The sequence below is a fragment of the Giraffa tippelskirchi genome, chromosome 10, assembly GCF_054371585.1.
Source record: "Giraffa tippelskirchi isolate mGirTip1 chromosome 10, T2T-mGirTip1v1.2.pri, whole genome shotgun sequence".
Lineage (NCBI taxonomy): Eukaryota > Metazoa > Chordata > Mammalia > Artiodactyla > Giraffidae > Giraffa > Giraffa tippelskirchi.
This window is the reverse complement of record NC_137284.1, coordinates 6,189,084-6,205,178: the sequence shown is the minus strand read 5'-3', so window position 1 is coordinate 6,205,178 and position 16,095 is coordinate 6,189,084. Positions and strand designations below refer to the sequence as shown.

At 57.5% G+C, this 16,095-nt stretch overlaps 1 protein-coding gene across 4 annotated transcripts in view; it reads right to left on the bottom strand.

The window, feature by feature from the left end:
* Positions 1-28: 28 nt before the first annotated feature.
* Positions 29-16,095, bottom strand: part of SPTBN2 (spectrin beta, non-erythrocytic 2) — a 58,135-nt gene continuing 42,068 nt past the window's right edge. For 3 of the 4 annotated variants that reach the window (XM_081531993.1, XM_081531994.1, XM_081531992.1), the window contains 22 exons: positions 14,772-15,528; positions 13,970-14,172; positions 13,324-13,414; positions 12,935-13,081; positions 10,405-10,668; positions 8,767-8,991; positions 8,382-8,471; positions 7,602-7,862; positions 7,392-7,522; positions 6,934-7,138; positions 5,994-6,368; positions 4,862-5,106; positions 4,628-4,766; positions 4,100-4,184; positions 3,628-3,824; positions 3,169-3,311; positions 3,004-3,079; positions 2,870-2,920; positions 2,432-2,652; positions 1,765-1,938; positions 1,200-1,242; positions 29-875 (listed from right to left, as the gene is read on the bottom strand). In XM_081531993.1, coding sequence (XP_081388119.1) covers positions 642-875; positions 1,200-1,242; positions 1,765-1,938; positions 2,432-2,652; positions 2,870-2,920; positions 3,004-3,079; positions 3,169-3,311; positions 3,628-3,824; positions 4,100-4,184; positions 4,628-4,766; positions 4,862-5,106; positions 5,994-6,368; positions 6,934-7,138; positions 7,392-7,522; positions 7,602-7,862; positions 8,382-8,471; positions 8,767-8,991; positions 10,405-10,668; positions 12,935-13,081; positions 13,324-13,414; positions 13,970-14,172; positions 14,772-15,528 — 4,357 coding nt within the window. In that variant the 3' untranslated portion in view covers positions 29-641. The remainder of the gene's footprint in view (positions 876-1,199; positions 1,243-1,764; positions 1,939-2,431; positions 2,653-2,869; positions 2,921-3,003; positions 3,080-3,168; positions 3,312-3,627; positions 3,825-4,099; positions 4,185-4,627; positions 4,767-4,861; positions 5,107-5,993; positions 6,369-6,933; positions 7,139-7,391; positions 7,523-7,601; positions 7,863-8,381; positions 8,472-8,766; positions 8,992-10,404; positions 10,669-12,934; positions 13,082-13,323; positions 13,415-13,969; positions 14,173-14,771; positions 15,529-16,095) is intronic. The other variant, XM_081531995.1, reaches the window with a different exon arrangement.

The following is a 16,095-nucleotide window of genomic DNA, read 5'->3' as shown; positions in this document are numbered from 1 at the left end:
GGAAATCAAAGACACCCAGAGGCAGTAAGAGAAGCTGAGCTGTTTAATCACCTCCTTGGCCACTCAAGGCTGTGGTTGGCCCCAAACAACTCACACTTGGAAGCTGTTGAGAGTTGCCGGAGATGGAGGGGCTGCTTGAGTCAGAGGACGAGGGAGGATGGGAAGGGGCAGCTTCGGTGTTTCTGACCCGTCATCTAGCAATCTAGCCCCCAGGTCCTGCTTCCGCTCTGAGAGGTTCCTGGCTGGTCCCCAGGGGCGAGGACTGGCTGGCGTGCCCTAGCTGTGGTGGGAGATGGACCCCGGGCAGGGGAGCCATTCCCCACATAGCCTCGTAGAGGGTGTGGCGCTGCCTGCGCCCATGGTGGGGACAGAGGCATAAGGCTGGGGAAAGAGAGGAGAGGGGAGGAGTGGAATTGGGGGTTGCCTGGGCCCCACCACCAGTCTAGAATTAAATAGTAGAAGAGAAGGGTTGCCTTTGGGAACACTGACTTGTCCCCAGAGACAGTTCCTGGTGATGGGTTGACCTTGGCAACAGACCCTAGCAGCAGGCAGTTGTCCTGACAAGAGGGTGATCCCTGTCAACGGTCCCTGGCAGTTTCCTGGACACAGAGAGGGAGCTGGCTTGGGAGTCTCGCCCCCAACTACTTGTTCTTCTTGAAGAAGCTGAAGCGCTTTTCTCGCTCTCGTTCTCTGCCATCCTTGCTGCGAAGCACGACAGGTCCCTCAGCCCCGGCCGGTGACACCGGGGGCATGGTCATGGCCCGGGTCATGCCCCGCGTGGCACTGGGCACCGCTGGCTCTTCGGGCTCTCCGGAGGCGGAGGAAGCGGTGGCAATGGCTGCATTCACCACCCTCAGCCACGAGCTCATCTCTGCCTGCAAGGGGTGCAGAAAGACACCTGGTCAGCTTGGAGGCTGCAGTACTGGGGGCTGTGGCTCGCGCTCAGTGGGGAAGGATAAGAGAGGAGGCAGAGATGCCTGCCCCATCTCTCTGGAGAAAAAGACCCTCTTGAGGGAGGGAACATGTTTTGGTGCGGCCTTCACAAACATTCAGTTGGCACAACGTGGGTTGTCCGATATCAAAGAAGGAGACACTTCAGACAAGCAAAACGAGAGAGGTGAGGAAATAAAGATTACATCTGGAGGGCTCTAAGGCAGCACGGAGGGAAGGGGACACGGTGGGGCAAGGGGACAGCTCACCTCATCCTTGGCCTGGAACAGATATTCCTTCCCATCTTGTAAGCTGTTGGGAAAGAGAGAAAATTCAGGGCAGAGCTGAGACTCTGACCGGCCAGCTCAGGGCTTACCGCCTTATCGCCCAGAGACCAGACTGGAGAACGGGCCCCGAATCCTCAGAGGCAGCTCGTCTAGACCCGTTCTGCACCTTCTTCCGATTCTCAGGACCGGGAGGTGGGGGGGTTGGGGGGGGGGGCGGCAAAGCAGCTCCTTTCTGATTGGCTGCCGAGGACGAGGGCGCGCTCACTTCCGCCCCAGGCCCCGCCTCCTGCTCCGGCGGCCGGCTGGCAGGCAGGGGCAGGCCCGCGGAGGGCCCTGGAGACAGGGCAGCGCCCGCATCCCGCGGACAACTCTCCCCTGCAGGATAACTGCTCAGCTTGACAGGCCTGCGCCGTGGTGCTCCCGCTTCCCTGAATGTGAGCGCAACCAGAGCCCCCGCCTCTCCCCCGTCGATGTTTCTGTCCCCAAATGCCTGGCTCAGTGCCCTCGCGTCTGCATCGCTGTGAGCCTCCCTCCCGTCCATTCCTACCCCAGCTTGAAGACATGCTTGCGCTTTCGATAATCAAAGGCCACGCTGCCCTGGGCCCTGGCCAGGCTGACAGGCACTTCTCCGTGGTACGGCACTCCTGCGCTGGCTGCCTTCGCATCCTTGTAAAAGCCAAGGCTCCCGCGTCGCAGGACACAGTACACGTTCTGCCACGACCTGGGGGCGGGGAGCATGGTGCGGGTGAGGAGGAGACGCAGGTGCCTGACCAGCCTTTGAGAGGCCAGCCACCCTGGGAACAGCCTGGTGGTCCCAGGACTCCCAGGGCCACTCCTGTCATTGCTAAGTCGCTTCAGTCGTGTCCAGCTCTTTGCGACCCCATGGACTGTAGCACACCAGGCTCCTCTGTCCAAGGGGATTCTCCAGGCAAGAATACTGGCATGGGTTGCCATGTCCTCCTCTAGGGGATCTTCCTGACCCAGGGATTGAACTGGCGTCTCTTATGTCTCCTGCATTGGCAGGTGGATTCTTTAACACTAGTGCCACCTTAGGCCCATCTTGTTTATAGTCTTTGGGCCCCCTCCACCCCCACCGAGGCACCACCCTGCTCCTGAGTCCTACCCCTTCCCCCAATCTAGGAAGAGGTTCTGGGCAAGCCTGTCCAGAACCAGGAGCCGGAGGGGCCTCCACGCCATGTGGCCAGACCCAGTACCTGTTGGCGGCCTTCTTGCCAAAGGCCTCCATCTCCTGTTTGCGGCACAGCAGCCCCTCCATCTGTTCCTGGGCGGAGAGCTCCGGGCCTCGAGTGGGCAAGGTGGCGACCCGGGCGGACTCGGATGACCTGCTCTGGGGCATTATTGGAGGGGTTGGGCCCTGTGTCCGGGCCTGCTTCTCTCCCTGTGGCCCATTGGCCTCGTCCCCAGCACCGGACCCCTGTGAAGACAGTGGTGCCTGTGTCACAAAAGGTGGAACGGGAGACATCTGGCTCGAAGGATGTGAAGCTTGAAGTTCAGGAGCGGGTCTTCCCACCCCCACGTTTCCTCTGAGTCTCTGCCCTCTCCTGACCCCGGTGTCGCCACCGCCTGGCTCACACCCCTTTGCATCCCTTATCTCCTAATTATCAACATCCACATGCCCAGGAGTAACTCACAGGCCGTTCTGGGAGGCCACCCTGCTCAAGTCTCTGCTGTTCCATCAGGGGCTGCAAGGACAAGACCCTGTTAAGCAGACGTGAGAGGGGGAGGGGCTACGATTCTGACAGGGTGCTCGGGCGGGAGGACTCACCTGGGGGCCCTCTGCATCTGTGCAGACGCCGTTCACACTGGCCAGCTGCGAGGATGCTGGCAGGCGGGGGTGCGCTCTGGAACGGCAGGGGCAACAGAGAACGCTAAGTGGTGGGGTTGCTCTGGCTCAGCCTCCTTTTCCTCCCCCAGGTGTCCCAGCTCTCACCCGTCCCGGGCAGCGGCAGGGGCCGTGTGGCTGTCCACCAGGAGCCCTTCGGGCAGACTGGCCGGGGGTTCTGGAGGAGGGGGCAGCTTCCTCCTTTCCTCTTCCTCCCTCTTTCTTTTCCGCTCCTTCTCCTGTTCCTCCAGCTGCCAAGAAATTCTGAGGTCAGAGCATAGAAGGTCCCGGGGGTTGGGGAAAGCTGAAGTGTCTCAGCTCTGGTCTGACGAAACAGGAAGGATGGAGAAGAGAATTCCAGAAGAAGGTGGGGATGAGGAGTCTCTTAGCGCCACTCAGGGAAAACGATGGCTCCCAGAGGTGAGGTGACCATGGGGTACCTTTGGCTCACATCTGGGAGAGCCTGGGGCAATGGGAAGAGAAGAAATGTCCTCTTCAAGCAGGAGAGTGTGCAGGGCCTGGGGCAGAGGGAGGGGGCCGGTGTTCCTGGGGTCTGGTTGCCCTCACCGCTGTGAGCTTCTCCAGTGCGCTGAACCGCTCCTCCCAGGCCACCGCGGACTTCTGGAAGGCCTCGTGCCGCTTGATGAGGCTCTCAACTTCATCGACCGTGCAACCCAGCTCAGCACTTCGCACCAGCGGTTCCTGGCTGCACAGCCAGGCCTCTGCCACACCTGCATCTCTCCCGAACACCAGCACCTCCAAAACTGCAGGGACGGCGGGTTGCAGAGAGGTGGCAAGTCAGAGTGGGCAACGGCAGGGCACTACGGCCACAGCAGCTTTGGGAACAGGGACACCGAGAAGGACACTGCCCCAGAGCAGGAGCTCAGGGCAGAGCCAGGCAGTGCCTGGGCGGGGTCCTTGGATTCCACGCCCAGGATTCCTGGTCTCACCCACTCTGGAAACTATAGGGTACAAGACCCCCAGGCGCACCACCCGCCCAGGGCCTGGAGCCCTCGGTTGGTTTTCTGCAGTGGCTCACCAAGCTGCAGCCAGTCCATCTTCTCTTGCCACTTGTCAGCTGTCTCTTGGCGCCGTGCCTGAAGCTGAGACAGCTTCTCTGAGATCTGGGGAGGCAGAGATGCGAATTAGCACTCAGAGGGGCCTTTCCAGGGCCCCTGGGGGTCTTACTAATATCTTTTTTTTTTTTTTTTAACTGTTTATTTTGTATTGGGGTATAGCTGATGAACAGTGTTGTGACAGTTTCAGGTGAACAGTGAAGGAACTCAGCCATACATACACGTGTGTCCATTCTCCCCTCAGCCCCCCTCCCATCCAGGCCACCACACAACATTGACCTTCCATGTGCTATGTAGTAAGTCCTCACTAGTGGTTTTCTATTTCAAGAGGCAGACAGAAAAATAAAATGGGGAAATCTCTGAACAACCCTGAGGGGATGGTGAAAGGTTTCAGCACAGAAAGAATGAGAAGAAGCAGGAAGACTCCGAGGAGAACCCAGCATTCAGGCCTCCCCGGTGAGGCTGACTGGCTCTGCCCAGGCCTCACCCACCTCCTCTGCCGCGTAGTGGCTCCTGGCCAGCAGCCCCTGCCCCATGTCGACACAGGAGGAGAAGCGGTCAGCCCTGGCCTCAATCTCAGCCTTGATGCCTTGGTGGTTCTTGATGACCAGGTCTGCAGAAGACACGTCCCTGGGGGCACAGAGACCGCATCACCCGCTGCCCACCACCCTCTCCCAGTCACGAACCCGTAGCCCTTGGAGGCCACCAGGCACTGTGGGTCTCACCGGGGCCGCTCCTGGGCGTCCATCTGCAGGTTCACCCCGTCCATCCACAGCATCAGCTCCCGGACAGCCTTGAAGAAGCGGAACTTGTCCGTGGTGTCCAGCAGCAGCTGGCGGCGGGCAGCAGAGCTCCCCTGAAGCTGCGCCCAGGCCTCGGCCACGGCCTGCATGTGGCGGCCGATCTCCTCGGCCTTGTCGCCGGCGTAGGCCTTCTGGAGCCGGTGGCCGTCGTCCTGCACCTGCTGGACCTGCAGGGACCCAGGTCAAAGTTAGGGCGAGCCAGGAGACTCGGAGGGGCTGCAGCCTCCTCTGGTCCTGGCCCGTGCTCTCCACGTACTGCCCAGTTCACCAGCCAGGGAAGCAAGGGGAGGAGTGGGGTGGGGGTGTGGGGGCCCCTGGGAAAGATGAGGGCTGGTACTCAGAGTCAGCCCTGTCACATGCTGCCCTGTGGAGTTCTACTGGGGGGCCCAGGCTTAGCCTGGGGGTCAATGCTTTAAAAGGGCTACTAGCTGGTTGAGCTTTCAGAAGCCTGTCCAGCATGTGGAGAACCTCAGAGATTGCTAGAAGGAGATTTTCAGCCTGAAGAAGGGACTTGGGTGGGAGGGGCCCCCTGGGTTTAAATGACTGGAGGAAGGATCTATGCTTATTTTTTGTAGGGCTGATGCCTGAGTGGGAGCAAACAGATGGATTTTAGTACAAAGGGAAGAATCTTCTAGCTCCCGGAACCATTTGGAAATGTCATGGGGCCAGACTTCGCTGGTGGTTAAGAATCTACCTGCCAATGCAGGGGACCTGGGACCTGGGTTCCACCCCTGGTCCGGGAAGATCCCACATGCCTTGTGCTGCAACAAAGAGCAGCCCCCATTTGCCACGACTAGAGAAAGCCCGCACGCAGCAACAAAGACCCAGTGCAGCCAAAAATAAAAAGAAATTAAAAAACAAGAAAATGTCACAGGCCCTCAAAGAGCCTTGTCATTCCGGGTGTGGACACGGTGGCCAGAGATGGTTCCCTGGAAGCAGTCTAAGCGCATTCCCTACGTGGCCCTGTACGGCAAGCCCACTCTCCAGTCCCTCCCCCATCCCCCACTGAGTGGCCTCTAAGACATCGTCCCCCGCACCCACACTCGGGTCAGACCTGGGCGCTGAGGGCCTGGATGTCGTGCTCGAAGGCACAGTGTCGGCGCTGCAGGGCCTCAGCGGCATTGAGGTCCCGGCCAGTCCCGTCGGGAAGCTGCTGCTGCTTGTGCTGTACGCGCGCCAGGGCTTGGCGCGCCCCGTGCAGGAAGCGCTGCAGCTCATGTGCGGCCGCCAGCACCTGGCCCCGTGTGTCCAGAAGCTCCAGCAGGTCAGCCCAGGCCTCGTTGAGGCTGTCCTTCCACTCGGCCACCGTGGCCCGGGCGGCGTGGCCCCCGGCAATGAGCCCGTTGGCCAGTGCGTTGGCGCCATCCACACGCTCCTGGCCGATGGTGCTCGTGTCCCGCGAAAACTCGCGGAATTTGTCCCGGAGCATCTGGTGGAGGAAGCCATTGCCCAGACAACGCTGTGAGGCTGGAGAGTGTGGTACCTACCTCTGGGGCTGCGGGGGGGCAAGTCCTTTCACACTAAGAACCCACTTCTCTCCCTGGGCCACTTCAGCAGGGCCAAGTTGGTGAGCAAAAGCAACTGGTACCCATTGACCCTACATTTGACAGACGCTCCCAGCCTCCAGCTCCCAGTAAAGGGGTGCTTGGAACCTTTAGTCTTCTGACAAGGATACCCTAAGTATGGTCTATGTTTCTGCACCAGTGAGAGTCCAAACTCCCCCCACCCCCGCCCAAACCACGGAGAGGAACCTCATACCCCCGGTATTGCTGAGTTCTGTCGGAAAAGAGTGAATGGTCACTCTCCTTTTGCCCATGTCTATGCGCAGTCCTGCTTCCTCCCCTCTGCACAATTCTTTCAATAAAATACCTTGAAACTCAATGAGAGCGTCTGCACCCCCTGGTCTTGCGCCCCTGCCCCTTGGGGCTCCACCCAGGATGAAGTGCTAGTCCCCCCAGAAGCCCATGTGTGGCCACCATCCTCCCCACACTCACGGTCACGTGCTCGTAGTCCTGGCCCAGCTCGTGCGAGGCGGCCACCACCTCGCGCTCCTGGATCCACTGCTCCAGGTCATCTAGCTCCCGGCGCAGCTGGCACAGCCGGAGGTGCTCCTGCAGACGCTCCCGCCGCTCGCCCGCCAGCTCCTTCAGGCCGGCGTATAGCTTGTCCACCTGGGCTTGGCGGATCGACAGTCGGGTGCTGCAGGGCGTGGAGAGGGCACACCGCTCTGACACCCGGCCTAACCCACGGAGTCCTGGCCCTCTTGGCCCCCCAACGACTTGCCACATCCCCAACTCCCCAGCTTTCTAAATGGTTCTGTACACACACAGGTCAGAAGGCTCTGGAGTTTCCAGGCCTTCCTGGACCTGGCTGCCCCCTCCCTCTCTCCCCACTCCCCACTCCTCCGCCCCTAGCCCCCGGGACTGGCCCCCTTGCTGCCTGCTGTACTCGCCTCTCTGGATGCTCGTGGTCAATCATGTCTTGGCTGCTGGCTGCCAGCTGGTGGATGGTCTGGGCATAGTCGGCCAGGGCTTGTTCCAATACCTGATGCTTCTTCACCTCCGCCTGGGCACTCAGCTCGTCCTGGGGAAGGGGACAGGGGCAGCAGGGGGTAAGGGTCGGGGGAGGAAAGACGCAGCCTGAGCTCCGCCCCGGCTCTCACCTTGGCCTTCTCCTGGCCCATCATGTGTAACTCCTGCTCGCCCATCCAGGCCTCGGCCTCCGCGGCATCTCGGTAGAACTGCTGGGCCCGCAGGGCCTCCTCCAGTCGCTTCCCTCGCAGCTCCAGCTCATGGCCCAGGCGCTTCCACATTTCCTGGAGCTCCGCTAGCTCGGGACCTGCTGCCGCGGCGCCCAGAGCGCGCTGCCGCTCCGTCAGGTCCGCAATCCGGGGTTCGTGGCCCTGGATCTCCTTCTGTAGCGTCTGTCCGCAGCAACAGAGGAGACGCTGAAAGGCTTGCTGAGAGAACCCCCTCATCCTACCCTTACTCCACACGAGCCCCCCCTTCACACTTCTGCTTCTCGTCCTTCCTGAGTCCTCTTCACGTCCCCTCTTTTCTGGCCCCAGGATGTGACAAAGGTGCCCCTTCAATCCACAGGATCTACTACTAGGGGAACCCACCCTCCTGAGGCAAGGAAAGGGGACCCACTGAAGTCTCGGATTATGCCCAGCATCAGGGGCAGCCAGGGAAATCCCAGATCTCAAGAAAACAAACTTTTGGGACTTCCCTGGTGGTCCAGTGGCTAAGCCTCAGTGCTCCTAATGCAGGGCGCCTGGGTTCAATCCCTGGTCAGGGAACTAGATCCCACATACTGCAACTAAGAGTTAAAAGATCCCTCGTGCTGCAACTAAGACCCCAGGGCAGCCAAAAAAAAAAAAAAAAACTTTCAAGTCTGGGGAGCCTCTTGGAACCCCTTCTTTTGCCTTTAGGCTCTGCCTCACCTGGTTCTTCTTCATGAGGAGCTGGACACTGGGCAGGTCCTTGCCATGTTCCATGGAGCTAGCCATGGGTAGCCGCTCCGTCACCCACAACTGGATGAGAAAGAGGAGGGGTCCGTGGAGGTCCAGAGGGCAAAGGAAGAGCCAGGGGTTGACTGGGAAGGGGTTCCCAGTGGAAGGTTTTCCAGGGCTCTGGTTCTGGGGGCAAGGGGCCTAGAGGGTTTCCCTGGGTGTCGTTAGAGGGTTGCCTTTCAAAGCCCAAGGGAAGAGACAAGAGAGCCCTGCTGGCATCCACCCCCAGCACCCAGGAAGGAGACAGAGAGCCAAAGGCAGGGGGCAGTTTACCCCGATGGAGACTCTAACCCTGTCCCAGGTCCTGGAGACTCACGATCTCATCCTCCACGTCCCGGTGGAACTGGTGCCGCTCGCGGGAGGCCTGCAGGCGCCGGCAGCGCTCCTCCATGGGCTGGCACAGGGCCCTGAACTTCTCCTCCACTGCCCTCGAGGTCCTCTCCACCTCCCCCGCACCCTGGTCTTCCTGGGCCAGCGCTTTTGCCTGAGCCTGGATCGCCTCCACCTCCTTCTCTCTCACAGCCATCTCCCTTTCCAGCATCTGCCAACCAGAAGAGGAAGCAGATGTCAGCACCGTGCTTCCACCTTCAAAGTCAGTGGAGACACTAGTCTATATCGAGCTGATCATGAATTCTTATCCATACAGCTCAACCTAGGGAGAGTTATCTCTTCCTGGCCTACATCAATGGATCTCAAACTTTAATATATCTAAGAATTCAGGGGGTGTGATATCTCTGCCAGTAATCAATTTATGGTCTCTCGGTCTTCTCCAATCCATCTCAGTTTCAAGTACACCTTTGCCCATTTTGAGTCCTGGAACCTGACCCCGTAAAGATTTTTCCTTGGTCAGCTGATGCAATACTAGGACTTGTCTATAGAGGGCGCTGGAGGAACACCACTATGCAAAGGCGCGGCACAGGCTTCTATTTATGGTTCCAACCTGTTTCTCTTCTAGCTCCTACAGCATGAAGTATAGGACACCTGGTGGCTCTCGCCCTACAGCAAGTTTTGCTGGCATCCCAGTGGCATGCTGCCCAGCCTTGGCCTGCCAGCTTCAGATCTCTCTGGTTTGTGATACCCCAGCAAATTTCTACGGTATCCAGCAGCCCTCTGCCTTCCCCAACAAGGTCTGAAACTCAGCCTTGGGGTAGGGGGAGGGCATCTCAGTCCTTCCTGGGGATCCCTTCCCCAGTCCTAGGGACATAGCTCTTCCCTACATTTGCTATTCCTGTATTCATTAGGTCAGCAAACCCTGTCCCCTGCCTGTTTTTGTAAAAAAAGTTTTATTGGCACACACCACACTGTTCTTTTACACATTATCTGTGGCTGCTTTTACCCTACAAGGACAGAGTTCAACAGTTATGACAGAGACTGTTGTTGCTGTTGTTCAATCACTAAGTCGTGTCTGACTCTTTGTGACCCCATGGACTGCAGCACGCCAAGCTTCCCTGTTCTTCGACCATCTCCAGGGTTTGCTCAAGTTCATGTCCATTGAGTTGGTGATGCTATCTAACCATTTTATCTGACAGACTGTATGACCCTCAAAACTCAAAATACTGGATTTGTTTGGATTTCTCCACAACATCTTAGAGAAAGTGGGATGAACTTTTTGGCCAACCCAATATCATTTGGCTATTTACAAAAGGTTTTTTCTGACACTTGCTTTGGAGTTCTCTTTACCCCATTGGGAGGTAACCACGTTTTATTAATTAAGAGTTCTTTCCCTTAAAGTTTCCTTGTTCAAGTTAGAATGTGCTGTCTGTCTCCCAACTTTACTCTGACTGACACACATTCCTAGAGATTCCAACACTGGTGACCCGTGGAAATCGCTTTGAGAAATGCCAGTAAAGATGCCGTCTGTGAGGCCCGGGAATGGCCTCATGAATCTCAAGAGCTACTGACTCCCATCTCCTCTTTTGCCATTCACCAGCCCCACCAAAGGCCCGTGGCATACCTGCTGCTTCTTGAGCAGGATGTTGACGCTGGTGAGGTCCTTGCCGTAGTCGTCTGAGTGCAGCTGGGCCTGCAGGCTCTCCAGCCAGCTCTCCAGGGCGGAGCAGCTCTGGGCAAACAGCTCAGCTCGGTTGGCATCAAAGAGGCTGCGGGCTTTGGCCTGGGTGGTGGTCTCCAGCTCGTCCCAGCGCCGGTGCAGGTCCTCCAGCTTCTCCCACACCAGAGCTTTCAGCTCTGGCTTTTCCAGAGTCAGCTCTCGCCCTTCCTGGGTGTGCGACAAGGAAGGGGTCAGTGTCAGAATTAGATGCCACTGAACTTCACAGGCCAATAGCAGAACGAGATCCAAAGGACAGCAGAGACCTGAAGTGAGGGCAACCACACCAAGTTCTCGGGTGCTCTCCAAGCTTCCTAAACTTCCCTACCCTCACTGCTGAGTAAACCCCCCTGCCCTCTTCAAGGTCAGACCTTGTCTTGGTTCAGAGGCCACTGGACTCTCTCCTTATTGTGAGTTCAGTGTCTCGTGGTGCTTGTGGTTCCCAGCGGCATGCTACACATGGTCATGTGTCATTGGCCATCATTTCATGTTTCTCAGCTCATCACCCTTCACCAAGCGAGTCTCGCCTGGTTTCCCCATTCCCAGCCTTTCTGCTTGAGGACTTTGGTTTCTGGGAAGGTGAGGGCAGCATGGCATGATCTGTATGCCAGGCGGCCTGGATGTGCCAGGGAGTTACTGCCCCCCAAAGCGGCCCTCAACCAGTGACAGAAAATTTGCGGATGAACACCGGGCGTGCTTGCTTTGGCTGGGATAACTGATGTCTGTTCCACATGGTCTCCCAGGTGTCCCATGAGGACTGAGCGCCAGGTGCCCCCTGGGGTCACTGGCGTGGTAGTGGACCCTTCCCTGACCACCTTCCCTTCTCTACCTTGTCTCCCCACCCCCTACTGGCTTCCCTGGGAGCACCTCCCACGGAAGTGGCTTGGGCTGGAAGCCTTGCTACTAGGTAAACAGAACCGAGACACCGCCTTCAGGCCGTTTTCCATATGCTGCCAGGATGAAGAGCGCCAGAGCCAAGCTCAGCTGGGTAACTTCATAAACCTTCAACACAACGCTCTTGTGCAGAGTCCTTATGTGGTGATCAGAGTTTTTCATGTCCCAGCCCACTTTTACCTCCATAGCCCCTTCACACGTCCTGCGCTTCTGCCAGAAGGACTTGCACCCTTGCCCCCATATACGCGCCCCATGTCCGCACCCCTGGTTTCCGGTTTTTCTACCAAGAAACATCTTTCCCCCAACATCTCTGCCTGTACAAATTCTACCCATCCTTCAGGAACTTCCCTGCAGGCTCCTGCTTCTAGGATTCCCACATCTCCTCTCTCCGTAGCTTATTGGGCTCTCTCTGATTACATTTGTTATATTCTGCTTTGGGTTGAATTTAGCAGTTTATGTACACGTCTCCGATCCTGGCTGCAGCCTCATTCCTTGAGGGTGGAGCATGTTGTGGAATCACCTTTGTTCCCCATTCAGTGGCTAACAACAGGCCTTGCACAGAGGAGCACCAAGTAAATATTTGCTAAACAAATGAAGAAACTAGATCCACACTGGTCTCTTCCTCTTCCCAACCGCCACGCCCTTGAGGGAAGGAAAGCGTCTTTTTATGTACCTTGCAGTACCTAGCACAGCGCTGAGCACACAGGATGTTGTCCAGGAATACTCGCTGAGTAGAAATTAAGTTTTACCTGTGCTCAGCTCTTGAGGAAGGGCTGGGTATGGAGACCAAGTGCCAGGAAAGCAAGACTCTAAAGCACAGTTGACAAACTGTGGCCCAAGGGCCAAATCTGGCCCACCACCTGTTTTTATAAATAAAGTTTTATTGGAACTCAGCTGCACTCATTCATCTGTGTGTTCTCTTTGGCTGCTTTGTGACACTGGCAGAGTCGAGTAGCTGCAGCAGAAACTGTGTGGCCCACACAACCTAAAATATTTACCACCTGCCCCTTTTACAGAAGTTTGCTGACCCTGCTGAAGAGTATCATCCTGTTCTGGACCAAGAAGAGATATCATGCTGACCCAAAGCTGTAGACGGCATGTGTGCTAAGTTGCTTAGTAGTGTCCGACTCTTTGTGATCCTATGGACCACAGGCCACCAGGCTCCACTGTCCATGGGATTCTCTAGGCAAGGCTACTGGAGTGGGTTGCTATGCCCTCCTCCAGGGGATCTTCCTGACCCAGGGATAGAACCTGTCTCTCTTACGTCTCTTGCATTGGCAGGCGGATTCTTTATTACTAGTGCCACCTGGGAAGCCCAAGCTGCAGGCTGGCTCCCTGCTGATTTGTCCTTTTTCAAAGTTTTCGAGTCACTGGCCCATAGGCTAAGACATTTGTCCTCCAGACCTTGGAGGTTTGGCCCCTAGGGCTCCATGATCTCTAAACTCGATCCTGAAGCCGGGACCCTCCCCTGCACAGAGACTGGGATGCTGATGGGAGGAGGCCCCGGATGCTCCCTTTTTGCTGCTGCTGTCCCCTCGCTCACCTTGTCCACCTTGTCCAGCCAGTCTTTGTTGGCAGCCAGCTCGGCCATGAACGCCTGGTGCTTCTGCCACTTGGTGTGCAGGTTGCGGGCCTCGTCATAGGACACGTCCTGGGCCGTCAGCATCTTCTCGTCAATCCAGAGTTTCAGCTGGACAGGGCGGCGAACAGGGATGGAGGAGGGTGGAGAGCATTTCAGAGGGAGGGAAGCGTGAGACCCGAAGAGGCGAGGGTGTGTCGCGGGAGCTGGGGGACGCAGGGAGAAGCCGGGCCGGGGTTCCCTTGCTCAGCTGACACTGCAGGGGCCTGATTCTAGGCTCAGAGCGCGAGAGTGCAGTGGCAAAGCGGTGGCCAGGGAGTGTCAGAGGTGACGCGGGAGGCTGGGAGCCTCACCTCGTGACAGTCTTGTAAGAAGTGATGCTGCTCCCGGTTGTCGCGAAGACGGCCCAAAAGCTGCTGCACTGCTTCTTGATTCTTCTTGTGTCTGTAATGACAGGCCTTTGTGGAGCCCTTGAGCTTGCTCTGAAAGGGTTATAACCCTCTAATTCAGCAGTCCCCAGCCTTTTTTGGCACCAGGGATCGGTTTTGTGAAAGACAATTTTTTTCCACGGACCAGGGTGGGGGTGGGGGATGGTTCGGGGATGATTTAAACACGTTACATTTACTTTGCACTTTATTTCTATTATTATTACATTGCTGCACCTCAGATCATCAGGCATTAGATCCTGGAAGTTGGGGATCCCTGCTCTATCTAACCTATATGCTCTCGGTCCTCCTCCTGTGGGGACAATACCTTCCCGGAGAACCACGTGACAACCCAGGAATCCTGAGGTCCAGTGTCTAGCTACCCTAGCGGGCTTCATTTTATCCCAGCGTCAGGGAGGCAAAACTTCTCCGCCCAGGCTCTCCAACCATTTGGTTCTTCCTTCTCCAGGTTTGGTCAGCTTCTGACCCCCATCTGTGGATCTGAGTGCCGTGTTCATCCCGTTTTCACTTGGCTCCCTTTAGGGCCCCCATCTGCCCACCGTCCTCACCGTACCTCCTCTCCACCGAGTCTGCCTTCTCCTGGATCTTCTCGGCATGGACATTGCCTTCCGACACCAGCTGGCGTCCCGCTTCCAGAAGACCACGGATCCGCTCACCATTGGCATCCATGGTGCTCATGAAGTCTTCCAGTTTTTTAATGGTGGCATCGGCAGCCTGGAGGGTCCCTGGCATCTCCGTGTGAGACAAGACATATTCCTGTGGGAGGGGAGACACCGAGCTCACTGCCCAGCTTCTCAGAAGGAACCTCCAAAGGGCGACCGTCTGAGACAAGGATGCTGCCCAGGGAGGGGCAGGAGACTCTGGCTCAGAGACAGAGGGATGGTGCTGATTATGTGGAAGTCTCAGAAGGTTAAACGGGAGCTGGACTGGAGTGCCTTTAATGCTCCAAATCCTGCCCCATCTTCTTTATAGCTGCTCTTTACATTTCCTTAATAGTTACGACAAGCTAAGTTTTCTATTTCTTCTTATGTCAGTTTGGTTAAGCTACATTTACATCTCTCTCTCTTTTTTTTCATTCCTTTTTTTTTGGGGGGGGGTTGGGCCCACACCTCATGGCATGTGGAACTTTCCCGACCAAAGATCAAACCTGTGCCCCTTGCAGCAAAAGTGCAGAGTCTTAACCACTGAACTGCCAGGGAAGTCCCTCACCCTTTTTGGCCATGTTCCCCCTGCCCATCCTGTTTGCTCAACTATTCCACCTGCTGCCATTTCTCTCCCCATCCATCACTCCTTCACATTCCCCTGACCCCTATTTCCCACTTCTTCCTGGTTGGGACTTTGCTCCCCAGACTTACCTGGCTGCTGAGCACGCCTTCGGCCTGGCGAGCATCCCGCAGGAAGCCCTGGAAGCCGTGAGCCTGGGCCAGGCGGCCTTGCCGGCTCTCCCACATGCGGCCCAGCTCCTCCCAGCCGGTTCCCAGCGCTTCCAGTCGCTGCCGTAAGAAGAGGCACTGGGGATCGGCCTGGTCCCGGGTCACCTCCTCACCCACAGCCCGCAGCCGGCTGTACTCGCTCCGGGCCCGTTCCACCTCTCCCCGCAGGGCTGCGTGTTGGGCCAGGAGGGCCTCGGCTTCAGGCAGGGTGGCTGGCCCTTCTTCAGAGGCCACGGAGGTCTGCGTGCGGCCGAGCCAGGCCTGGAAGTCATCCAAGCTGCGCAGGAAGTCCTGCAGCCGCCGCGCCTCGCCCAGAGACTCCTCTCGCCGCCGCATGGTGGCCCTGAGGTCCTCCCAGCCGGCCTGCACCTCTCCAAGCCGGGCGTTGATGGCAGGGGCTTGCGTGGGGTGGCCAGCAGCCAGGGCATTTGCCTCTCGGGTCAGTTCGCCCACCCGGGCGGCGATGGCCTCCAGGTCCCTCTCGGTGCCAGCCAGCTTACGCTGCAGTGCCAGCACGCCAGCCAGGTCGTTGCCCAGGCCCTGGGTGGACTCGATGACCTTGGTCTTTTCTCTCATCCAAGCTTGTGTCTCTGTGCACTCTAAGTGGTAGTTCTGGATGCTCAGGGCTGACATCAGGGCTGCCTTCTTGCCGTCCGCCAGGGACCGAAACTGCTGCCACCTGAGGGTTGAGGGGGTGTCTGGGGTTGCTCAGCTTCCCTGCCCTGTCCAAGTATATTCTGCAGCCTCTTCCTGCTTCTCTCTCCCTTGATTTATGCTACCACCTGCTGTTTACAGAAGCTGCTCCCCACTCATCTGCCCTCAACTCCTTGTCTGCTCCCTGTTCAGGCCCCAGGCCCTTCAGACAATCTTTTTTTGTTGTTCCTGTTTAATCACTAAGTCATGTCCGGCTTTTTGCAACCCCATGGACTGTAGCCTGCCAGGCTCCCCCAGCCCTTGGGACTTCCCAGGCAAGAATACCAGAGTGGGTTGCCATTTCCTTCTCCAGGGGATCTTCCTGACCCAGGGATCAAACCCACATCTCCTGTGTTGGCAGGTGGATTCTTTACCACTGAGCCACCAGGGAAGCCCCAGGCAACTTTTAACTCATTTCCATCTCTTTCATCACCAGCCCCCTTCCCCTGGACATATCCCAGATGGCCTTCTCTTCTCATCTTTACCCTTCATCTCATCCCTACAGAACTCCCTTCCGGCTGCCATCCTGTCTGTCACATCCTTTCTCACCCCA